This window comes from Macaca mulatta, chromosome 1 (genome assembly GCF_049350105.2).
Source record: "Macaca mulatta isolate MMU2019108-1 chromosome 1, T2T-MMU8v2.0, whole genome shotgun sequence".
Lineage (NCBI taxonomy): Eukaryota > Metazoa > Chordata > Mammalia > Primates > Cercopithecidae > Macaca > Macaca mulatta.
In genome coordinates this window covers 31,242,269-31,268,506 of record NC_133406.1, presented here as the reverse complement: position 1 = coordinate 31,268,506, position 26,238 = coordinate 31,242,269, and the positions used below count along the sequence as shown (strand labels likewise).

The following is a 26,238-nucleotide window of genomic DNA, read 5'->3' as shown; positions in this document are numbered from 1 at the left end:
CTATATATAATACATAAAATTATATAAATTATATGTATTATATATATAAATTATATATATGTATATTTTTTTGTAAAGACGGTCTCTCTTATTTGCCTAAATTGGTCTTGAATTCCTGGGTTAAATCGATTCTCCCACCTTGCCCTCTCAAAGTGCTGGGGGATTTTATTAATAGGTATGAGCCACCGCTCTAGGCTGATGATATGAGTCTTAAATTCCTTTTACTCTGTCAGTTTCTCCCTCTCCACTTTCTTTTCTTGCAGTTCAATTTTTGGAGAAGCGAAGTTATTTGTCTTGTAAAGTTTCGCACTTTTGAACTTTGCTCATTGAATTGCTATGAAGTTAACACATTCCTCTGTTCCTTTGTATTTCCTGTAAACTGGAAGATTTAGAGCAGCAGTTCTCAAACATTTTTGCCTTGAGATCCCTTTAAAGCCTCAAAAACTTGAGGACACAAAGAGCTTCTGTTTACATGCATTATATCTAGTGATTTACCATATTAGAAATTAAAATAGAGAAATTAAAAAAAATAGTGCATCAAAAATAAACCTATTTACATGCCTTTTTTTTTTTGAGACGAAATCTTACTCTGTCACCCAGGTTGCAGTGCAGTGGCATGATTTCGGCCCATTGCAGCCTCTGTGTCTCAGGTTCGAGGGATTCTCCTGCCTCAGCCTCCCAAGGAGCTGAGATTACAGGCATGGACCACCATGCGCAGCTAATTTTTGTATATTTAGTAGAGACAGGGTTTTGCCATTTTTGGCTGGCTGGTCTCAAACTCCTGATCTTAAGTGTATCTGCCACCTGGGCCTTCAAAGGTGCTGGGATTACAGTCATCAGCCACCATGCCTGGCCCAGGCTATCATTTTTAAAACAATTTTTTTTATTTCAAAAGCAAAAAAATTAGTGATGTTTTCTTTTACATTTTTGTATGACTCTTCAATTTCTGGCTTATTAGAACTCAATTGAGTTCTTACCTGCTTCTGCATTCAATCTTTTGCAATGTTATTTTGGTTGAAGTATGTCAAGAAAATATGGCTTACACAAATATGAAATTGGAAGGGGGAGGATTTTAAGAGCTTTTCTGATAATTATGGATACTCTTGATATTACATTAAAACTTGACAAGTGACTGCTGAAATCTAAAACCATATCAAGACCTTTCATATTGTTCCCATAAGATCTGTTGGTCTGTCTTGTGCTTTGGATACATCTTAACTTGTGCATTAATCATTTAGAAAAACTGATTCCATGAGTTATACAGATCTTCCACATGTTGACACGCTTCACTATACAATTAAAAAGGCATTCATCGATGTCATCACCAGTTTCATCAGCAAAGTTTTTAAGTAGCTGTCAAGTTCATAGTTGACATAGCCTTCTCAAAATTGTAATTTTTCTCTTGAATATGGTTGACAATAAGTACTGTCAGTTGTGTTCCTTGAAATGATAGCCTCACTTTGTTCATTTGAGAGAAAATGCCTGCTCAACACCCAAGTCTAAATGACCTCAATTTGTGTGTCATTCTTTCAAAAAGTAGGTAGTTCAGCTTGCATCTTAAAACAATCTCAAAAGATTTTCTTGGGACAACCACTGTATTTTGGTTTGCAGCAGTGTTTTATGCATACTTCCCATTTTGTCATAAAATATTGAAAAAAGATGTATGTCCACAAGTTGAGATTTAGTACATTAATAATTTTTGTTGCTTCATCAAGGACATTTTTAAGCAAATTTTTAAAAATCCAGGCCACGCACAGTGGCTCATGCCTGTAATCCCAGCACTTTGGGAGGCTGAGGTGGGCGGATCGCTTGAGGTTATGAGTTCGAGACCAGCATGGCGAAACCTTGTCTCTACGAAAAATAAATAAAAAAACTAGCCGGGGGTGCTAGTGGGCGCCTGTATTCCCAGCTACTTGGGAGGCTGAGATTGGAGAATTGCCTGAACCCAGGAGGTGGAGGCTGCAGTGAGCAGAGATCTCACCACTACACTCCAGCCTGGGTGACAGAGCGTGACTCTGTCTCAAATAAAAACATGTTTAAAAAAAAAAAAAAAAAAAAGGTCCTACAAGTCTATGGTGGTGAATACTATGTCTAGTTGTACAGTTTGATTTATGCCTTGATTTATGCTAAGACACCAGCAGTTTTACCCACCATAGCTTTTGCACCATTAACACAAATGCCACTACAGTAAAAAAGGCAGAAAACTTAGTTTTACTAAGAAAATAGTTTCAGCCGGGCGCCGTGGCTCATTCCTGTAATCCCAGCACTTTGGGAGGCTGAGGTGGGCGGATCAAGAGGTCAGGAGATCGAGCCCATCCTGGCCAACACGGTGAAACCCCATCTCTACTAAAAATATAAAAAAGTTAGTCTGGCATGGTGGCGGGCACCAGCTGCTCAGGAGGCTGAGGCAGGAGAATGGCGTGAACCTGGGAGGCAGAGCTTGCAGTGAGCTGAGATTGAGCCACTGCACTCCAGCCTGGGCGACAGAGCGAGACTCCCTCTCAAAAAAAAAAAAAAAAGTTTCGACTCATGGATACTTTGAAAGATATTGGGGACTTGGTTGGGTGCAGCGGCTCACGCCTGTAATCCCAGCACTTTGGTAGGCCAACGCGGGCGGATCACCAGAGGTCAGGAGTTTGAGACCAGCCTGAACAACATGGCAAAACCCCGTCTCTACTAAAAATACAAAAAAATTAGCTGGGCCTGGTGGCACATGCCTGTAATCCCAGCTACTCAGGAGGCTGAGGCAGGAGAATCGCTTGAATCTGGGAGGCAGAGGTTGCAGTGAGCCGAGACTGCAACATTGCACTCCAGCCTGGGCAACAAGAGGAAGAAAAAGAAAGATATGGGAGACCTCAGGGGTCCACAGACCATACTTGGAGAACCACTGATCGAGAGGCTTAATGAAACCAAGGCTTAAAACTAAGCTTTTTGAAAGCAGGGGCTGTTCCTGTTTAGGAGAAGTCCAAGGGTTCACTGGTCTAAATTCACACTGAAGATATGTGTCCTCTTTTCCTAGGAATTCGGGCTTAAACAGTCTTTCTAGGATAGGGGTATTAGTAGGTTACTGTTACTGGAATAACCCCAAATATTTTATGATAGTTCAGTGAATAACCATCCTTTCTTTTTTACATTTAAAATAATCTAAGTTCCTAACCTTACACAGCTAAATAACTGAAAGATCAGTATAAAGGACATGTAAGACAACTTAGTTGAAGAGTTTTGTCATTTCTTGGGACCATTCTTTTCCATCACTTCCAGCAGGGCCCTCAAAGCAATTTACAGAGCCATTTCTCACAATTGGGCAGACACACTCAGGTTTAGTGGGTCATTTTTGCCTCCTGCTGCTGCTTTCTCTCCTCTTCTATATTTCTTTCCTTCTTGCATTTTTTCTTTGCCCATCTGTTTCCCCAGTTAACACAAAGTTTGAAAGGTTCGTCCCCTACTCCCTCACATCTTGTACGGGAAAGACCCTTTTTACACAGTAGTCAAGAAGTATTATCTGCAGTGTGAGTATCTAGAGGTAAAACATTATGGAAGAGAACTGGGAAGCAATCAAAAACAGGAATGTGGGAATGTGTATAGAGCACAAAGGATTTACAATCAGGGGCTACAGATTTAAGGTTCAGCTCCTACCATGTCATTTCAACTTTTCTAAGCTTCAGTAGACTTACTTATGAAATGAAAATGACTGCCAACCCAACCCCTATTCCAAACTTGAGTTGTGGAAAAAACTATGCACACAAATTAATAAACATTCTATTTTACAGCAACACCTTTAACAGAATACATTTCAATCAATAATAAAAGTGGAGTGCCTTCACTGGAGGGGGAAAACAAACCCCTAACAGTCTCCAATGAAGACTCTGGCCAGTGCTGTTAATTCCTGGGTCTCTACTCTTGAATCAGTGCCGTATGAATTGCTCCCACTGGGGACTTCCTGACTAATGGAGAGTCTAATCCCTAGTTTTGTTCTTGCTATTATCACTCTCTTTTGCCTCAGATGTATGAAATAGTAGAGTCTTGGGAAATACATGGTTTTGCCTTGAAGACTGATTGTTAATGATGTACTACAGTAAGGATCTCATAAAAGTTTTTATACTTTTTACATGTTCATACCAGACTTAGTTAAAATACCTAAGGTCTTTTATTATATTTAGTTTCAGGTAAACCTGCAGTGGCAGTGTGGCATAGAAGGAAGAATGGACTAGGAATTGAGGAAACTGACTTCTAATGTTGGTTCTGTCATTAACTATTTATTCTTAGGCAGACTTCTGTGGTTTTCAGACTTGGATCAGTGTAATAAATAGGTTTGGACTAGATGATTATTAAAGAGTCCTTCCAGCTCAAAATTGTATGATTCTAAGTTCTACCTAGAAAATAAGTTTATAGGTTAGGTAATATAACATATAAAAATAGATAATGAAAATTCCTATTAATTCTAGCTGGCAATCCTTTTATTCCTTCAAGTTGAAAGCACTTGTAAGTTTACATACAGGTAAAATAAATTATATAGAAACAGAAATTCCAAATTAAATAACAAAAGTACAAGGATAAAAAGCATTAGCTAAAAATTTTTTAATGGTAAATACTACCTTTATTTAAAAAAGTTATACATGCTAGAAAAAAGCATAAATGATACATGTAAACAACTGTTTACTCAATACTTTTTTTTTCCTTGAAAAAGGTGCAAATGATCTTTAAATGTAAACACAAAGTTGCCAAACATCTTTGTAGTTGGGGAAAGGAGGTTATTCCTTTTAAATGCAGTTAGTCTTATTCAAAGATTTTTCTTGCAAAATATATTGAAAAAAATTTGTCTATGAATACAATGAGGAAAAAAAACTTTAACCATTGAAATTATGTTTTTTCCTAAAAATTTTTAACTTTTTACCAGAAAGTGCAATTTGAGAGAAGTAGTAACAATGGTCTTATAGAATGAAGATAATGACACATTGTTTGTATAAAAGAACCAAGATATTAATAAAATGCCTCAATTGATTTTATATTCTTTAATGTGTGCTATTACATGAACTGAATAATTCATTCCCTTGGAGGCTGTTATTAAAGGTAAGCCTCAGCTTAACTAGGCCTGAGCATCAAGAATAAATTGCATAACAGAATTCACTGCTGGGAGAAGATATTTCTCCCTGCTGGTCCTTGGTAGCAATAAGGAAACAGGAAGGACAGTTGCTTTAGTTGGTAACATTTTTGAGCAAAAACTGTTGCAGAGCTGCATGTGATTCTCTTGGATTCTCAAGACAGCATATGAGACATATATTGTTTTTATAAGAGGCACTGAGCAGAGCTCTAGATCTAGCAGAAACTCTATGAGAATATTATGAAAAAAAGACTAAATAAACAAATTCATATAGAAACAAGACATAAAATTACACTGATGAAAACTGTAGTGTCTGAGTCCTGGTTTTTATTGATTTAGTATCCCTTCTGAATTGTACTATTTAAAATGAGATGTTGCCTTTTCTTGGTTTTTTTTTTTTTTTTTTTTAGATTTTCAAGTGTTCTGGTGGTTAGTGCAAGAATAATGGCTAGCTAATACATTTTGCATACCTACCTTAATTCCTGGTAATCCTTGTTAGGGGAATCACGTGGATGGAGTGTCTAGAAATAACAGCCAAATCATATATAGCCCTTATGCCCTTATTAAATAGTATTTTCAAACCTAAATCAATACCTTATAAACAAAGTAAGTTTTGCTGCTTGGAATTTTTTTCTTTTCTTTTTTTTGTAGGAGGAAGGGTAAGTTCAAAACGAAAACAACAAAAAACCATGATAAATTAAAACCAAAAATAAATATTCTTCTGCACAGAGTTGAAAATTATTGTGCATCTTGCAGGTGAAGTACTTTCATTTGTATTTCCATATGTTGAGGCACCGGCAAATAATAAAATTTGTTCTAATGTTTTCTCAAGCTGTACAAAGCTCCAAGGTCAAAGCTCCCCAGAATACAGAGGAATATGTACAAGACTCTGTCTTCTCTGTGTTCACCAAATATGGGATTCACAATGTGTCATTTTAATAACTCCTACACCACCCCCTAGCCGACGGTAATTCATCCCGCCATATAACCTGCAAAGAGAGAAACATAATCATATTTTCTAACTGGAAAAAAAGCACCATTTCTTCCACAACTAAGATGTTATTAACACATTTCTATGTTTTATATTACAACTAATATTTTCAGCTTCACACTAATACTGTCTTCATTCTAAAAATTAGAAGCTGCAGTTGAGCACTGTTGAGTAGCAGGACTGTTTCAGAGATTGACATGCTCTCATAGGAGGCTGTGTGAAGAATAAGAGAGCATCATATTCACTTTTTGCATCAGAACTTTACAACTTTATACCTCACTGACTTCTAACAATTACACAGAATTATATATTCTACATTTTTGTAATTTTGCCCCTGGCTATATTATTGTCCCACCTATGTTTTCCCTTTGCCTAAAATTCTTTAAATATTTATTTTTATCCCTTTGTCTTATATGTACTCTGTAAGCCTCCTCAAGTCTTTTATAGAACAAAACTGGATTTGAGTAAAGTCGCACCTAGTTTGTGACAAGATCATCTTCAAAATTAAGGACCTTCCATGGAGAAGAATACTAGACCCTTATCAGCTATGAGGTAGAGTTGGTTTTTAAGTCTGGGATATGTAACTGCAAATATTTAGTTATTACTCTTTCAACAGATGATCCTCAAGAATTTCATGACTATTACTTTGTCATCTATTACTAATTCTATTTAGTGACAGTTACTAAGAAGTCCTCAGATAAGATTATAGTGATTAAGTGACAGTAAATTTGGCTGTCTTCAGAAATTATGCTTACTCAAAATTCTTAGTAAAAATAGAAAGCTGTATATGGAAGAAAATATCCTGCCAGTGAGAGGCCCAAAGCTGCCATTACCTATCCTTTACCGTTATTAGGTTTTGCTAAAATGTTACCTTTCCAATGAGGCCTTCCCTGGCCACCTTTAAAAACAGATTCCCCTCCCTGTACTCCCTAGCCTCCTCCCCTGCTTTGATATTTGCCATAGCACTTCCATCTACTGGTATGGTACTGTTAGTCTCCCTCAATACAATTGGTTAGCTCCAGCAGGGCAAGAAATTTTTTTTTTAGATGGAGCCTTGCTCTGCCACTCAGACTAGAGTACACTGGTGTGATCTCAGCTCACTGCAACCTCCACCTCCTGGGTTCAAGAGATTCTCGTGCCTCAGCCTCCTTAGTAGCTGGGATTACAGGCGTGCGCTCAGCAGGAATTTTTTGTTGTTGTTGTTTAGTTTTGTAGCCCCAGGGCTCAGAGCACTTAGTAAATTTTTTTTTTTTTTTTTTTTTTTTTGAGATGGAGTCTCACTCTGTCACCTAGGCTGCAGTGCAATGGCCCAATCTCCACTCACTGCAACCTCTGCCCCCCAGGTTCAAGCGATTCTCCTGCCTCAGCCTCCCAAGTAGCTGGGATTACAGGTGCCCACCACCCATGCCTGGCTAATTTTTGTATTTTTAGTAGAGACGAGGTTTCACCATGTTGGTCAGGGGGTCTCTAACTCCTGACCTCAGGTGATCTGCCCACCTTGGTCTCCCAAAGTGCTGAGATTACAGGCATGAGCCACCATGCCCAGCCATTAGTAAATCTTTACTTAATGAACAGGACTGTAAAAATGTGATGTAAGAGCAAAAAGTACTATGCTGTTATTAGCTTGACTTTAGTTTGTGACCACTGAGTCATATGGAGCTGTGAGACATATGGAGGATCCAAAGCATGTCACTTAAATCTCTGTGAAGGTTGTGGCTTTCCTAGAGATAGACTATAGTTGAATCTAATAGGGTGATGAAAAAACCCAGGTGGATAGTTGCAGGCTTAAAATTAGGAAATGTATTAGAAACACAGTAAGAATGGACTACAAGACTGCCTCTTTTAGAACAGTAACAATAAAACAGAGCTCAGCTTATCCTTCATGGTCATAAGAAAAATTTCCCAGAATGTCTGCTCCTCAGCTCACATGTCCAGCCTGATATTTCTGGTTGATGTGCAACCTTAGCCACTGAGATGGTAACCCTAAACTTGCTTAGGCAAGTAAGCCCATTTTATTGAGAAGGAAATCCCAAATTGCTTAGAAGGCAAAACTGTTTTCTTAGAAGACTAGTATTTAGAATTAAGTACAGATATGCCATACATCAAACCCATAGTACCGTTATTTTTAAAGTTTGAGAATCAACTATATGTTTGGCATTTTAAGTTCTTATACTGTTTAAGAGAATTTGGCTTTTTAGAGCATCTATAAGATTACTCTTGTGATTCCAGTATAAAATATGATTGAGTAAAGATTTAGACTTAATTATTTTAAGTTTAAAGGTTTAAGAGAATTTTGCTAAGTTTGTAAAGGTTTTGAATATTTAAAATAAGTGTAAAAGTCACCTAATTTATGTGAAATTATAAAAACTACTTAACTACTTAGGAAAGCTTTATTAGACAATTGAGGATTTAAAAGTAAAGTAAAATTAAACCTAGATATGAAGTTTAAGTAAATCTCTCTTAAATAAGATGTAGCCTCCTCCCTAAAAGTTAAAATGGGTTTAAAAATGAAATATTCTTTTTTTAAACATTAATTTTTCAAAAGTAATTGCAATTTGTTTTTCCTAAGCATAGGTTTCCCACAAGAACACCAAAAAATGGCATGGACAGATTTGGAGCCAGACCTAGGTTCTAATTCTAACTCTGTCACTAAGTCAGTTAGGCAAGTCATTTTATTTCTCAGTGCTTTTGTTTCCTCATCTGAACATGATCGGACCAGGAAGGATATTTTTTCCCCTATTTTACCCATCTCTAATTATAAAACTGGACAGTTACTGAAAAGGAGAATTTTGTAATATATCAGCCACTTTAGAGCAATCAAGTCAAAATGAGCCATAAATATGTGTAACTTCAGCCCTCTTCAAAGTACTCCAGTGTACTGACCATCCCAGTTCTGATGGTCATGGGCTATCTCAAGCCCATGATTTCCAAGTCAGTAGTAAGGTGATTTGCTACACAGCTTAAAAGTTACCTCCATGTATTGGCATCAGGATCAAAAACTTCTATGGTCTTCAAGTATGTTGTGCCATCAAAACCTCCTACTGCCATGAGCTGTCCATTGACCACTGCCAGGCCAACCTACAAAACCAAAATACAGTAAGCTGCTGAAGAAACTAGACAATCATTAAGGAAATTATAGACTGGTTTCTAGATAAATCTGTTTACAAAAGATAATTCTTTATGGCCTTATATTCTGGTTTACTGAAACACAGAGGGAAGATGTAACAACAAAAGTCTATCAAATTATGGGAACTATAAAATTATATATTCAATTAGAATATTCACACAGAATCGAAAACATGTATTTCTTAAATTAAAAAAAAAAAACTGCTCACTAGGAGTGAGCAAACAACCTTCAAACTGCTCTCACTTCTTTTGGTGTTTGCCTGCTCTAATCTTTCTAAATTGCTACTAAAATTCTCTTTTAAAAATACAAATCTAGGCCAAGCATGGTACCTCATGCCTGTAATCCCAGCACTTTGGGAAGGCCCAGGTGGGAGCATCACTTGAAGCCTAGAGTTCAAGACCAGCTTGGGCAACACAGTGAGACCCCTATCTCTACAAAACTAAAGTAAAACAGAAAAACAGAAATCTAATCATATTGTCACTTTCCTCTTTAAAAACTTTCTTACTTTGGGAGGCTGAGGTGGGTGGATCGCTTGAGCCCAGGATTTCGAGACCAGCCTGGGCAACATAGTGAGACTGTCTTTACAAAAAATACAAAAATTAGTTGGGTGTAGTGAGGCACACTTGTAGTCCCAGCTACCTGGAGGCTGAGGACGGCTTGAGCCTGAAAGGTCGAAGTTGCAGTGAGCTGAGATTGTGCCACTGCACTCCAGTCTGGGCAGCAGAGTGGGACCCTCTCAAAAAAAATCTCCTAAAACCAAAATACTTTCTAAGCCTCCCTACTACTTAAGGAAAAGTTTAAAGTCCTTATTATGTTACTCAGGCCCTCCAGAAATCTATCTTAGCCCACTATTTGAGCCTCACCGCCTATAGTTTCCCTTTACTCCTACTAATGAATCCTATGCTGCAGTAAAACTGGATTAGTTGCTAGTCCCTGAAGATAACATACATTTTTCACACCTCTACACTTTTTTTTTTTTTTTTTTTGAGACGGAGTCTCGCTCTGTCCCCCAGGCTGGAGTGCAGTGGCCGGATCTCAGCTCACTGCAAGCTCCGCCTCCCGGGTTCACGCCATTCTCCTGCCTCAGCCTCCCGAGTAGCTGGGACTACAGGCGCCCACCACCTCGCCCGGCTAGTTTTTTGTATTTTTTTAGTAGAGACGGGGTTTCACCGTGTTAGCCAGGATGGTCTCGATCTCCCGACCTCGTGATCCGCCCGTCTCGGCCTCCCAAAGTGCTGAGATTACAGGCTTGAGCCACCGCGCCCGGCCAACCTCCACGCTTTTGTACATGTTCCCTGGCTGGTGTTTTCTCCCCGCCCCCCTCTCTCTCTTTCTCCCTCTCTCTCTCTTTTTCCCTCTCTGTCTCACTCACAGGGTCTCACTCTGTCACTCAAGCTGCAGTGCAGTAGCAGGATCACAGATCACCATAGTGAAACCGTCTTTACTAAAAATACAAAGAAATAGCCGGGCATGGTGGCACGCACCTGTAGTCCTGTAGTCCTAGCTACTCAGGAGGCTGAGGCAGGAGAATCACTTGAGCCTGGGAGGTGGAGGTTGCAGTGAGCCAAGATCGCACCACTGCACTACAGCCTGGGTGACAGGCTCAAAAAATAAAACAAAAAAACAGTTCACGATAGCGTCCACCTCCTAGGCTCAAGTGATCCTCCCACCTCAGCTTCTTAAGTTGCTGGGACTACAGGGATGCACCACTACATCTGGCTAATTTTTAAATTTTTTGTATAGATGGGGTCTCATGTTGCCCGGACTGGTCTCAAATTCCTGGGCTCAAGTAATCCTGTCTCTGCCTTTCAAAGTGCTGGGATTACAGGCATGAGCCACCGCACCTGGCCCTGGCTACTGTTTTCTGTCTTTTAGAAAAGCTTATTCTTCCTTCATGAGCTAGCTTACATGTGATGGTCTTTGGTAGTCTCTTCACTGCCCCAACTCATTCTTACTTCCCCAAAGCAGTAAGTGCATTCTCCTATGTTCTTCCATAAAATACATAACACCACTGTAGGGTTTATTTATTATAGTTAGCTGTAAACATTTCAATTTCCTTCACTAAATTGGGAGCTACTAAAGGAGAGGAATCATGTCATACTCATTTTTGCTTTCCCAACACATAGCAAACACTTAACAGGAATATGACTAAGATGCCGTTAGTTGTCAGTAACAAAAAGCCATTGATATGTGAAGGCTTTGACTTGCTGACACCTTCCAGTGGTGTTCCTTGATTTATGCCAACCAGAATTCACTCTCTTTTATCCTCAGATTGTGGAGTGCTTAGCTACTGCTTGCTTCTCCTTCCTGTTATGGATGCCTCGATAAACTCCTGACGTGATCAGTGGTTAATGGGTTACATTTTGCTCTGAGCAAACATTCCAAGATGGATGAATTCTATACTTCACCCAGAAGTCTCTTGTAGTCACAGGCCATCCATGGTCTAGAACATGTCACAGGGGAGTCTCATCTGGTCTATACTATACATAGGATAGACTCAAACTAGTTTGTGGAGACTGGGGGTGGGGCCAGATGTATTTTTGCCTAAACATTTGTATTAGTATGCCAACTACTTAGACTATTAGCTAGAAACATTAGGTTGCAATATATAGATCTAATATTAATTTAGGCAAGGTAGTAGATAATTTGGGGAGATTGTTTCAGAAAAGCAATGGATACAGGATAAATCATAAAAGCCAGGCACAGTGGCTTATGCCTGTAATCCCAGCACTTTGGGAGGCTGTGGGGGATCACCTGAGGTCAGGAGTTCGAGACCAGCCTGGCTAACATGGCAAAACCCCATCTCTACTAAAAATACAAAAGTTAGCTGGACATGGTGGCACGTGCCTATAGTCCCAGCTACTTGGGAGGCTGAGGCAGGAGAACTGCTTGAACCTGGGAGGTGGAAGTTGCAGTAAGCTGAGATTGTGCTACTGCACTCCAGCCTGGGTGACAGAGTGAGACTCCTTCTCAAAAAAAAAAAAAAGAGAAATCCTAAAAAATTATTCTCTAATTAAAGATATGACTGGACACAAAAATTTTAAACTACATGAGATAAAAATAATCAAAAGAAATTCATTATTTTCTAGTGTCAAATTAGCAGGGCTTGATTTACCTAAAAGCATCCTGAATGACCAGTGGGTCAATGAAGAAATGAAGAAATTAAAAATTTCTTGAAACAAATGAAAATGGAAAAACAACATACCAAAACCTATAAAGTAGTTTTGGACATAAAGTGAAAGTAAAAGGAAAGTTTATAGCAATAAGAGCCTACGTCAAAAAAGTACAAAAACTTCAAATAACCTAACAATGCATCTTAAAGAACTAGAAAAGAACCAAATCCAAAATGAGAAGAAACAATAAAGATCAGAGCAGAAATTAATGAAATTCAAGTGAAAAAAACACAAAAGATCAATGAAATGAAAAGTTGACTTTTGAAAGGATAAACAAAATCAACAAACCTTTAGGCAGACTAAGAAAAAAGAGAGAAGGCCCAAATAAATAAAATCAGAGAAGAAAAAGGAGACATTACAACTGATACCACAGAAATTCAAAGGATAATTAGAGGCTATTATGAACAAATATATGCCAATAAATTGGAAAATCTAGAAGAAACAGATAAATTCCTAGACACATACAACCTACCAAGATTGACCCATGAAGAAATCCAAAACTTGAACAGACCAATAACAAGTAATGAGGCTGAGTGTGGTGGCTCATGCCTATAATCTCAGCACTTTGGGAGGCTGAGGTGAATAGATCGCTTGAGCCCAGGAGTTTGAGACCAGCCTAGGCAACATGGCAAAACCCCAACTCTACCAAAAAACAAAAAAACAAAAAACAAAAATTAGCTGGGCGTGGTGGTGTGCACCTGTAGTCCCAGCTAATGGGTAGACTGAGGTGGAAGGATGGTTTGAGCCTGGGAGGTGGAGGATTCAGTGAGCCGACACTGTATCATTGCACTCCAACCTTGGCGACAGACCCAGACCCTATCTCAAAACAAAACAAAAAAGTAATGAGATCAAAGCTGTAATAAAAAATCTCCCAGCAGAATTGAACAATGATATCACTAGACACAGGGCGGGGGACATCACATACCAGGGCCTGTCGGGGCGTGGGGGGCTGGGGGAGTGATAGCACTAAGAAAAATACCTAATGTAAATGACGAGTTGATGGGTGCAGCAAACCAACATGGCACATGTAGACCTATGTATCAAACCTGCACACTGTGCACATGTACCCTAGAACTTAAAGTATAATGAAAGAAAAGAAAAAAAAATAATCTCCCAACAAAGAAAAGCCCAGGACCCAATGGCCTCACTGCTGAATCTTATCAAATATTTAAAGAAGAACTAATACCAATCCTATCAAACTACTCCAAACATAGAGGAAGAGGGAACACTTCCAAACTCACTTTAGGAGGCCAGTATTACCCTGATACCCAAACCAGACAAAGACACATCAAAAAAAGAAAACTACAGTCCAATATCCTCCATGAACAATGATGCAAAAATCTTCAACAAAATCCTAGCAAACTGAATTCAATGACACATTAGAAAGATCATTCATCATGACCAGGAAGAAATTATCCTAGGGATGCAAGAATGGTTCAACATATGCAAATCAATCAGTGTGGTACATCACATCAACAGAATGAAGGACAAAAACCAAACAATCATTTCAATTGATGCTGAAAAAGCATTTGATAAAAGTAAGCATCCCTTCATGATAAAAACCTTTAAAAAACTGGGTATAGAGGGAACATACCTCAACACAATAGAAACCATATATGACAGACCCACAGTAGCATCATTTAGAATGGAGAAAAACGGAAAGCCTTTCCTCTAAGATCTGGAACAAGACAGGCATGCGCACTTTCACCACTATTATTCAGTATAGTACTGGAAGTCCTAGCTAGAGCAATAGGACAAAAGAAAGAAATAAAGGGCATTCAAATTGGAAAGGAAGAAGTCAAGTTATTCTTCTTTGCAGACAATATGATCTTATATTTGGAAAAACCTAAAGACTCCACCAAAAAACTATTAGAACTGATAAATTCAGCAAAGCTGCAGGATACAAAATCAAGATACAAAAATCAGTAGCATTTCTATATGCCAACAGCAAACAATCTGAAAAAGAAATCAAGAAAGTAATCCTATTTACAATAACTATAAATAAAATAAAATACCTAGGAATAAACTGAACCAAAGAAGTGAAAAATATGATGAAAACTAGAAAACACTGATGCAAGAAATTGAAGAGGACACACAAAAATGAAAAGACATTCCATGTTCAAGGATTGGAAGAATCAATATTGTTAAAATGTCCATACTATCCAAAACAATCTACAGATTCAATGCAATCCCTACCAAAATACCAATGACAGTCTTCACAGAAATAGAAAAAAAAAATCCTAAAATTTATATGCAACCACAAAGACCCAGAATAGCCAAAGCTATCTTGAGCAACAAACCAAAACTGGAGGAATCTGACTTCAAATTATATCTGACTTCAAATTATACTAAAGAGCTACAGTAACCAAAACAGTATGAGACTAGCATAAAAACAGACACATAGACCAATGGAAAAGAATAGAGAACCCAGAAATAAACCTATACATTTCCAGCAAACTGTTTTTTTGACAAAGGTGCCAGGAATGTACATTGGGGAAAGGACAATCTCTTCAATTAATGGTGCTGGGAAAACTGGGTATCTATATGCAGAATCAAACTAGACTCCATTTTTTGCCATATACAAAAATCAAATTAAAATGAAGTAAAGCCTTAAATCTAAGGCCTCAAACAATGAAACTGCTAAAAGAAAACACTGGGGAAACTCTCCAGGACATTGGTCTGGGCAAAGATTTTTTTCAGTAATACTCCACAAGCACAGGCAACCAAAGAAAAAATAGACAAATGGGATCACATTAAGTCAAAAAGTTTCTGCACAGCAAAGAAAACAACCAACAAAATGAAAAGACAACCCACTGAATGGGAGAAAACTACCCATCTGACAAGGGATTTGTAACTAGAATATATAAGGGCTCAAACAACTCAACAGAAAAAAATCAAATAATCCAATTAAAAAGTGGGCAAAAAGATCTGAATAGACCTTTCTCCAAAGAAGGCATAAAAATAGCAGACAGGTATATGAAAAGGTGCTCAACATCTGATCACTAGAGAAATGGAAATGAAAATTACAATGAGATGTCATCTCACCCCAGTTAAAATGGTTTTTAACCAAAAGTCAGGCCATAATGATTGCTGATAAAGATGCAGAGAAAAGGGAACCCTCCTACACTGCTGGTGGAAATGTAAATTAGTACAACAGTTTGGAGGTTCCTCAAAAAACTAAGAATAGAAATATCATAGGATCCAGCAATCTAATTGCTAGGTATATACCCCAAAGAAAGGAAATCAGTATATTGAAGAGATATCTGCACTCCCATGTTTATTGCAGCACTATTAATAGCCAAGATTTGGAAGCAACCTAAGTGTCCATAACTCCACTTACTCCACTACGGCGTGATGTCATGGCCACCACCGGAGACCACTGGTTGGTTCTGGGGTTGTATCTCTCAGCACTGCTCAGCTCTGTAGTGTCATCTCTACCTCCTACAGCATAGATCATGTCCTGATACACTGCACAGCCTAGGTGTTTCCTCCGGGTCCCCATAGGGGCTATAGTGTGCCATCTGTTTTCCTGAGGATTGTAACGTTCCACTGTAGGGAAAAGAAAAACCAGTAAGTGAGCATTCAACCGTTTCCTCTCACCTCCAGTTTTCTTTATAGCCACTGATATTTTGTGATAACATATTTTCAACACATGATCTGATTTTTGCTTCTGAGAAGGATTTGTATACCTCTGGACAATACCACATATACTCTCATCAGGGGCTGGTTTCTTCTAGGTATGGTACAGTGGAAAGGGCATGTGTTGGGATCCAGATACTCTGGTTCTAGTTTTATCTAAATGACTAATTAGCTACATGACTCTCAGCTTCACTCTCCTTATCATTCAATGGGGAGCCTGACTACATGATCAATAAGCATCATTCAGTACTAATAATTTATTATCATAATCAGACAACTTCTGTACTCCTATATACCCTTCCCTATAGCATAGTGCATTTTAAACTTCTGAAGAGAAGACATGTGACAATGAATCTGGTGTGACTGTCATATCGACAATATCCTTAGGCAAAAATACCCATAATGTCTAAATAGAAAGGAATAACAAACCAGGCCAGGTGCAGTGGCTCACGCTTATAATTCCAGCACTTTAGGAGGCTGAGGTGGGTGGATCACTTGAGCTCAGGAGTTTGAGACCAGCCTGGGCAACATGGCGAAACTCCATTTCTACTAAAAATACAAAAATCAGCCAGGCCTGGTGGCACACACCTATAATCCCAGCCACTCGGGAGGCTGAAGTGGGAGGACTGCTTGAGCCCCGGAGGTAGAGGTTGCAGTGAGCCAAGATCATGCCACTGGACTCTAGCCTGGGTGACAGAGCAAGACCCTGTCATAAAAACAAAAACAAAAACAAAACCCAAACAAACGAATTTGTAGTTCTAAGCTTTTATTTATTCTTAGATTATAATATAGAGTATGTTGTGGGTTTTTTTGAGGAGAAGTTGTGATGGAGGAAAAGGAACTACTTATATGAGAAAGTATATAAGAAAGTAGTTTTTAAAATTCATTATACATTTCCAGCAGCTTGTAAAGCAGGGGAAGAAACAAATATTTGGGGAATGTACTCAGAATATGACTACAGTAGGAGCTGAGGAAGAGCTGAGAGCTGCACTCTGCTGGAGGGAAAATCAAGCATTTTCCTAGTAAATTACAGGATAACCTGGAGTTTCTACACTTTTTGTAGGAGGACTCTCCAGGAAAACGTTCTGCTTTTGGGTAAATGATTGCCTTTGGGAGGGACTAACCTGTGTTGAGTGGAGATGTCCCGTCAGAGCCACCTACAGCATATAAGAACCCTCCTAACACAGCCACAGCCACACCTAGTCTTCTGGTACTCATAGAAGCTACCCGAGTCCACTTGTTCTCCTTCGGATCATACCTGTAGTGAAGGAAACCAGACTGTATGCTTGTTCTTATTAAGTGAAGCCTTTTTCATAAGCTCTGAAATCACACTAAAGATATACTGAGTACACAGACTTGCTATAGTCAAATGCGCAATGAAAATCTAACATTTTACTTAGTCATTAGAAAAACATCTTAGAATTTATATCTGTGTCAGCTATTAAGCTATTTTCTACACTCAGACTTGGAAAATGTCCCAAGGAAAGAAGAAAACAACCTATGACCTCAGTTCACATAACACAGGCTCTTTCTTTCTTTTTTTTTTTTTTTTTTGAGATGGAGTCTTGTTCTGTCGCCCAGGCTGGAGTGCGGTGGCACGATCTCGGTTCACTGCAAGCTCCACCTCCCGGGTTCACGCCATTCTCCTGCCTCAGCCTCCCGAGCAGTAGGGACTACAGGTGCCTGCCACCACGCCTGGCTAATTTTTTGTATTTTTAGTAGAGATGGGGTTTCACCGTGTTAGCTAGAATGCTCTCGATCTCCTGACCTCGTGATCTGCCTGCCTGGGCCTCCCAAAGTGTTGGGATTACAGGCATGAGACACCGCGCCCGGCCGGCAATACAGGCTCTTTCTTCAGTGGAATTTTAGTTCATCTGGTCATCTTTGAAATGCCTCTGATGTATTTTAAAATGATTTTTGTAATTTGTCTTTTTTTCCTAGTTGTTGTAGTGGGGGTGATGGCTGTTACTCTCTACTATATCCTATTTGGAAGTAGAAGTCTTTTGCATAGTTCTTTGAAACAACCTTTTTATTATAAAATAAAGCTCAAATACAGAGAGCCACACAAGATAAATGTATAGTTTAAGAGTTATTATCAGGAAAGCCCCCTTGTAAACACCACCCAAGCCAAGAAAAAGAACTTTGCATGCCACTCTGGAAGCCCTGCAATGTGTCCTTTTCCAGTCTCTTATCTTATCCTCTCCACAAATAACCATTATCCTGACTTTTAACAGTTATCACTTCCTTGTGTTTATTGTTTTATCACTCAAGTGTCATCCCTAGACACTTCAGTCTTACTTAACATTACATTTAGAAAAATTTTCATTAATATTTATTTAAAAATAGGGGTCTTGCTGTGTTGACCAGGCTAGTCTCAAACTCCTGGCCTCAAGCAATCCTCTCACCTCAGCCCCCCAAAGCACCGGGATTACAGGTGAGTCACTGTGCCTGGCTGAGACTTAAATAAATAAATAAATAAATAAAAATAAAATTAAAAAAAGGCTGAGTGTGGTGGCTCATACCTGTAATCCCAGCACTTTGGAAGGCCAAGGCTGGAGGACTGCTTGAGGCCACGAGTTCGAGTTCAAGACCTGCCTGGTTAACACAGAGAGACCTTATCTCTATAAAAAAATTGGAAAAAAAAATTAGCCAGTCATGGTGGTGTTCACCTGCAGTCCCAGTTGCTTGGGAGGCTGAGGCAGGGATTGCTTGAGACAGTTGTAAGCTATTATCACACCACTGCACTCTAGCCTGGGCGACAGAGTGAGACCCTGTCTCTAAAAAAATTAAAGAGTCTCTTATTGTCTACAGGTTTTCCCTCCATTCCTTTTCCTCCCTGCAATTCATCTGTTTTAGAACCTAGAGTGTATGACAGTTTTCCCCATAATATGGATTTGGTTGACCGTACATTCATAGTGCAGTTCAATCTGTTGCTCTGTCCTTTTTATGTTGGGCAAATTGGTAGTTGGATCTAGAACTTTGATCAGACCATGTTTGGTTCCTTAAACAAGACTACAGAAAGTGGTATGTTAGCAGCTGTTTATCAATGTCTGGATACACTAATTTACTGAGTGTTTCAAAATGATAATATTCTATCACTTATTTTATTTTATTGGGATAATTTTATAAAGAAACAATCCTTTTATCTACTATTTGGTTACTCAATTGATATAATAATACAGTTCATATAAGAAAGGCAGGATATATGCTCTCTCCTTTCACTTTATTTACATGTTTTGAGATAATAAATTTGTTCCCTATGATCTTCCAAAGGCAACCAATTAGTCTTAAAAAATTTAACATTAAGAACTCATAGATTTAAGTGTATTTATTGGATTTAAATCTATTGCAATTATCCCTTTTAAAGCTGAAATTATCTTATCTTTGGTCAGTGGGAACATCTTCAAGTTGGCTGAGTCTTTTCGACTCTTAGCAGTCTCTGACAGCTTGCTTGCTATTTGGTATGACAAGAGGGTACAGACTCATCTGCACATTTCCTGTTCTAAACCTAGAATCAGACATTTTTCCAATAAGGCTCTGGTTTAAGTGGGAAATAATATTTCAAGATACAATCTGGGAGCAGAGATGTTCACTGACACTTTATTTCTAGGCTTTCTCAGTTGACAAGCTAGAATATATAGAAATTTTTTCAAAAGAAGAATTTAGTTCAAATTCATACTCAGGACTACGAGATACTTTATTTAACTTCTATTTTACAACCTTATCTTCTTCTACCTCCACACTCTGGTTTTCTTTTTTTTTTTGAGACAGAGTCTTGCTCTGTCGCCCAGGCTGGAGCGCAGTGGCCGGATCTCGGCTCACTGCAAGCTCCGCCTCCCGGGTTTACGCCGCCATTCTCCTGCCTCAGCCTCCCGAGTAGCTGGGACTATAGGCGCCCGCCACCTCACCCGGCTAGTTTTTTGTATTTTTTAGTAGAGACGGGGTTTCACTGTGTTAGCCAGGATGGTCTCGATCTCCTGACCTCGTGATCCGCCCGTCTCGGCCTCCCAAAGTGCTGGGATTACAGGCTTGAGCCACCGCGCCCGGCCCACACTCTGGTTTTCAAGGACAAAGGAGAGAACAGAATTAGAATAATCCACACTCATTTCCTTTATTCTAAATTTATACACATAGCATAATAGCAATATTATCACTAATATCCCTTAGAACAATTAAAATTCCTTTTTGCATACCTCTTCTTTGTACTACATTTACATGGATTGAGTACATAGCTAGAGCATGCTACACTCTCTCCCTTTTATTTTTATTTTTAGAGACAGGGTCAGTCTGTCACCCAGGCTGGGGTACAGTGGTGCAATCACAGCTCACTATAATCTTGAACTCCTGGGCTCAAGCAATCTCCTGTCTTAGCCTTCTGAGTAGCTGAGACTACAAGTGCGCACCACCATGAATGGCTAATTAAAAAATATACATATATACATTTTTAAGATATAGGGTCTTACTATGTTGCCTAGGTTGGTCTCAAACTCCTGGCCTCAAGTGATACTTCTACCTTGGGCTCCCAAAGTGCTGGAATTATAGGTCAGAGCCTATAATTCAAGCACCCAGCCCTCCCTTTTAATCTTCATTTAGTCATAGTTCTACAATTAACTGTATTTATTTATTTGAGGCAGGGTCTTGCTCTGTCACTCAGGCTAAAGTGCAGTGATATGATCATGGCTCACTGCAGCCTTGAACTCCTAGTCTCAAGCTATCCTCCCACCTTGGCTTACCAAAGTGCTGGGATTACAGGTGTGAACCATGTGGTCCAGCCTTTCTGTCAATGTCTTTCTAGTAATTTTGTCCGAAGTTTGTTCTCCTACAGGGCTCAAGAGAACAAGACTCCTTAATCTCTTACATGTTGATAACAGTTGTCTGTGCCCTTTGTACCTCAAAGTCGGTTTCTCAAGGTATAAAATCCTTGGCTCACATTTTTCTTGAATATCTAAAACATGCCATTCTATTTTCTTCTGGCATGAAGTACTGCTTTTAAAAAGCCAGATGATAATCTAAGTTTCTTTTCCTTATAAGTAACATGTACTTTTTTGTAGATACCTAAATAATTTTTTCTTTAAGGTACAGTCATATTATTGCATATGTCTTGGTGTTCTGGGTCAATATTTAAAGGATATAGTGTATTCTTTCAAAAAAGTTTCAATTTTTTTTAATTACAGGAAAGTAATTTTGAATTACAGTTCTTAGTATTCGTTCTGTTTCGTCACTTTGGTTTTCTTCTTTAAGGACTGCTATGATCTGTATAATAGATTTTTACCTATTTTCAATATTTGTTACTATCTCTCAAATGCTCTCTTGATTTTTTTCTATTTATTTATTTATTTTTTGAGAGAGAATTCTGCTCTTGATGACCACGGTGGAGCTCAATGGCGCGATCTCGGCTCACTGCAACCTCCACCTCCTGGGTTCAAGCCTCCCAAGCAGCTGGGATTACAGGTGCCTGCCACCACATCTGGCTAATTCTGTATTTTTAGTAGAGACGGGGTTTCACCATGTTAGTCAGGCTGGTCTTGAACTCCTGACCTCAGGTGCTCCACCCCCCCTTCAGCCTCCCGAAGTGCTGGGATTGCAGGCATAAGCCACTGTGCCTGCCCTTGATTTCTTTTTGACCTTAAAATATTTCCTCTTTTTGACTTCTATTTGTCTTATGGCATTATCTGTTTTCCTTTTTCTCCTTTAATCTTCATTCTGAAATGATTTTTCCTTTCATTTCTAATACTTTTCTGAGTTCTGTCACTTCACTTCTGAATTTTTCTACTTCTGATTTATGTAGTTTCATATCTTGTATCATTTCCTTAATGTCTTTTATCACATTTTGAAACAGTTAAGGTTTTGATGTGTAGGTGTGTCTTTCTAGTGTGCTTTTATTTTCTGTAGAGATGTTATTCTGCTGCTTATTCTCTCTTCTTATATTCACTTTGTATGGAATCTAATCTCAATACTTCGCTATTTCATTTTTACATGAAGTGAGTTTTCCTGAACTTTTAGAAATAGGAGTGAGTGGTTTGGTTTGTGATAGTTTTTCTAACTTTGTGGAGCTCCTTGTTTTTTTAATGTAGTATTAAAAAATATAGTGCCTTGCCTTCAGAGATTATTACTTAAATTTTTTTATTTTTAATTTTTGTGTATATATTTATGGGGTATATGAGATGTTTTGATATATGCATGCAATGTGAAATAATCACATCAAAAAGAATTGGGTATCCTTAAATTTTTTTTTTTTTTTTTTTTGAGACAGGGTCTCACTCTATTACCCTGGCTGGAGTGCAGTGGAGCGATCATGGCTCAAGGCAGCCTTGACCTCCCAGCAATCCTCTCACCTCAGCCTCCTGAGTAACTGGGACCACAGGCGTGTGCCACTACGCCTGGCTAATTTTTTTATTTTTTGGAGAGACAAGGTCTCACTATGTTGCCCAGGCTAGTTTTGAAATCCTGGACTCAAGCAACCCTCCCACCTAGGCCTCCCAAAGTGTTGGGATTATAAGTGTGAGCCACAGCGCCTAGTCCAGTGATTTACTGACTATTCACTGCCTTACTTTTGTCTTGGCTTTCTCTTTTCAAGGAAAACAAGGGCATCTGTTGCCCTCATCCTGCTTAATTTTGATTCTACTCCCAGAAGTTTCTCCTCAGTGTAGAGTCCTGACCTGGAAGGTTATCCTGGCTGCTCAGTTTTGAGAGTTCCCAGGGACTAGATGGTTCTAACCCAGCTGGTTCCCAACCAGGTGTTATTTTTTTCCCCTTCATCCCCCCTTTCTCATCCCCTAGGTAACATCTGGCAATGTTTGGAGACATTTTTGGTTATCACAACCAGGCAAGTGCTTCTGGCACTTAGTTGGTAGAGGCTATGGATGCTGTTAAATATCCTACAATGCACAGGACAGTCCCCCACAACAAAGAATTGTCTGACCCAAAACGCCAGTAGTGCTGAGGCTGAGAAACGCTCTTCTAAATCCTTCAGGTCTTATTGAGGTCTTACACTCTCTGGCAGTGGACAAAACTGGTCCTAGTTTCAGTTGCTGATAAATTTTCCCCTTGTGATTTCTAGTGACTATGTATTAGCTAGTTTGAGGTTCTTTTGTTCTTAGATCTGTCAGACATCCAGTTGCTTCTTTCTGATTTCTCCTGAAGATACTAATACCATGCAGGTCTTGTGGCTAAAGGTAGTTTGTCTTTGCCCATTTGTGTTTTGGAGTTTGTGAGGATATCCTTTCCTTTAGTTTTGTCTTTAATTTTGTTCACAGGTTCTGATTTTTAAATTGTGGTAAAATACACATAATATAACATAAAATTTACCATCTTAACCATGTTTTAACTGTTTAGTAGTGTTAAGTATATTCACATTGTTGTGTAACTCCAGTCTCCAGAACCAGTACATAGGTTTTTAGCTTTGCTATCTATTACTTTATCTGTTTTTACGTGGGCATTTGGAGATATTAAAAAACTATGCCATCACTGCTGCTAACCTCCTGTACTGAGTTTTGAAAGTGAAAAAATCTTGACAGAGAGATAAAAGGGAACTGGCATAGCTTTCAAGAGTTACCTTCTATTTTATCTGTACTGACAACAGTTAAACTTTTCAACATATGCATGGTAAACTAATAAATGCTACCTCAAAAATTTTAGAGTCATGACTCATTTCTTTTTCAGAAGTAAGGATGAAATATATGTTCTTATCAGTAATCATACCACATGAGACTCTAAAATCTAATGATGAAAAGCTGACAGAAGAAATTAAGAACAAAATCTGTTCCACCAAAATTAACTATTTGTACACTAGTATAAAGTGACTATGGCAGCCCACCTAGATTTCCCTAAGCATACTTCAATGATTAATGAGAGTCTATATACAAAATACTTTAAGCTTTTTATCAGATGTCCTATACAAAGTATTATTACTTAATCATTTCTCTGAGGGAAGTCTGAGTAGAGTCATGCATTAAGTATACTCCAGGTAGATTCGGGAAAAAAATCAGAACAGATTTCACAAGTGGTATGCTTGATATATATAGAACGTAATCTGAAATACATTTCTAACATTTCAATGTTAGGTACAATCAACGTGACAGTTGAAAAACTCAGGTTATGTGCCCCAAAGCATAGGCAACAAAAGCAAAAAAAGTAAGATTATGTCAAACTAAAAGGCTTCTGCATGGCAAAGGAAACAATCAACAGAGTGAAGAGACAATCTACAGAGTGGGAGAACATATTTGCAAACCATATATCTCATAAAAAGTTAATACTGAAAATATATAAGGAACTTAAACAACTCAACAGCAAGAAAACAAATAATCTGATTTAAAAATGGACAAAGGACCTGAACAGATATTTTTCAAAAGAAACACATACAAATGGCTAAGTATATGAGAAAATGCTCAATATCACTGATCATCAGGGAAATGCAAATTCAAATCACAAAGAAATATCATGTCACACCTGTTAGAATGGCTATTATATAAAAACAGAAAGATAAATATTGGCAAGAATATGGAGAAAAGGAAACCCTTGCACTCTATTGATGAGAATGTAAACTAGCATAGCCATTACAGAAAACAGTATAGAGGTTCCTCGAAAAATTAAAGATACAACTATCATATGATCCAGTAATCCCACTACTAAGTATATATTCAATGGAAATAAGTATGTTGAAGAGATACCTGTACTTTCATATTCATTGCAGCATTATTTACAATAGACAAGATATGAAGTTAAGCTAAATGTACTTCAACAGATGAATGGATACAGAAAATATGGCATATATGAAGAGAATACTATTCAGTCTTAAAAAAGAAGGAAATCCTGGCATTTGTGATGGCATGGATAAACCTGGAGGACATTAAGTGAAACAAGCTAAACATAGACAAATATTGCATGATCTCACTTATATAAAGCATCTAAAAAAGTTGAACTCATGGAAGTAGAGAGTAGAATGGTGGTTACCAGGGGCCGGCAAGGTGAGGGGCAGTGAGGAAATCTTGGTAAATGAATACAAAATTTCAGTTAGAGAGAAGGAATAAATTCAAGGACTCTAATGCACAACATAGTGACTATAGTTAATAACAATGTATTATACACTTGAGAGTAGATTTTAAGTGTTCTCAGCACAAATAAATCATGAGTATGTGAGGTAATAAATATGTTAATTAGCTCTTGATTTAGCTATTCCACCAGCTATACATATTTCAAAACATCATGCTGTACACTATGAATATATACAATTTTTGTTAATTAAAAAAAAACTTTTTTTAGATCTTTCATTTTCCTAGACTTTAAGATCAACTGAAGACTTTTTCCTGAAAGCCTATGGGAAAGCCACTGAATAGTGGATCCTCCAATGTCCTAAATTCAGTTGCACTTGTTTCTTTTCTTTTTTTTTCCTTGATATAGGGTCTCATTTTGTACCCAGGCTGGAGTGCAGTGGCATGATCTCAGCTCACTGCAGCCTCAACTTCCTGGGCTCAAGTGATCCTCTCGCCTCAGCTCCACAAGTAGCTGGGACTACAGGCATGCACCGCCTTGCCCGGCTTATTTTTTTGTGTTTTTTTTTTTAATCTCACCATGTTGCCTAGGCTGGTCTTGAACTCCTGAGCTCAAGCAATCCACCTGCATTGGCCTTCCAAAGTGCTAGGATTACAGGTGTGAGCCACCATGCCCGGCCTGTACTTGTTTCTTTTAAAGAGCTCTATGTTCTTTAAAATAAAAATACAGAAAATGACTTAAAAAAAAATCACCTCTCAACAATGTTGAGGCAAGACACGCCATCCTGGCCACCCACAGCATAGAGAAAGCCTCCAAGTACTGCTACACCAACACTTGTCCTGCAGGTGCTTGTAGGGGCCACATCACTGCTCCACTGGTTTGTTTTGGGGTCATACCTGAAAAGAACATACCAAGAGGAGAGTCTGTATTACACAAAGGATGCTTGGCTATGTTTACAAATTCTAAATCCATGGATTTATACGATATATATTCTTTCCCCTAAGTATGAGCTGATTAATAACAACTAAAACATTTGAAAATCTGGTTTGTGTTTTTATTTTTTGAAATTTATGTATGAATATATTTTCTTTTAAAAAATCAGAATATTATTGATAAAGCTAAATCCTTCCTTGAGTTCCACCTGAATTCTGGTCTCTTCCCATTTTGATTTGGCATATATCCTTCAAGACTTTTCAGTAAAATATATATATGTATA

At 38.4% G+C, this 26,238-nt stretch overlaps 1 protein-coding gene across 4 annotated transcripts in view; it reads right to left on the bottom strand.

Annotated features, from left to right (window-relative positions):
* Positions 1-4,574: 4,574 nt before the first annotated feature.
* The window catches only part of KLHL20 (kelch like family member 20), a 62,611-nt gene continuing 40,947 nt past the window's right edge, over positions 4,575-26,238 (bottom strand). For 2 of the 4 annotated variants that reach the window (XM_015123857.3, XM_078000184.1), the window contains 5 exons: positions 25,775-25,918; positions 17,156-17,289; positions 15,733-15,941; positions 9,064-9,170; positions 4,575-6,090 (listed from right to left, as the gene is read on the bottom strand). In XM_015123857.3, the coding sequence (XP_014979343.3) occupies positions 6,006-6,090; positions 9,064-9,170; positions 15,733-15,941; positions 17,156-17,289; positions 25,775-25,918 (679 nt within the window). In that variant the 3' untranslated portion in view covers positions 4,575-6,005. The remainder of the gene's footprint in view (positions 6,091-9,063; positions 9,171-15,732; positions 15,942-17,155; positions 17,290-25,774; positions 25,919-26,238) is intronic. The other 2 variants (XM_078000194.1, XM_078000188.1) reach the window with 1 other exon arrangement.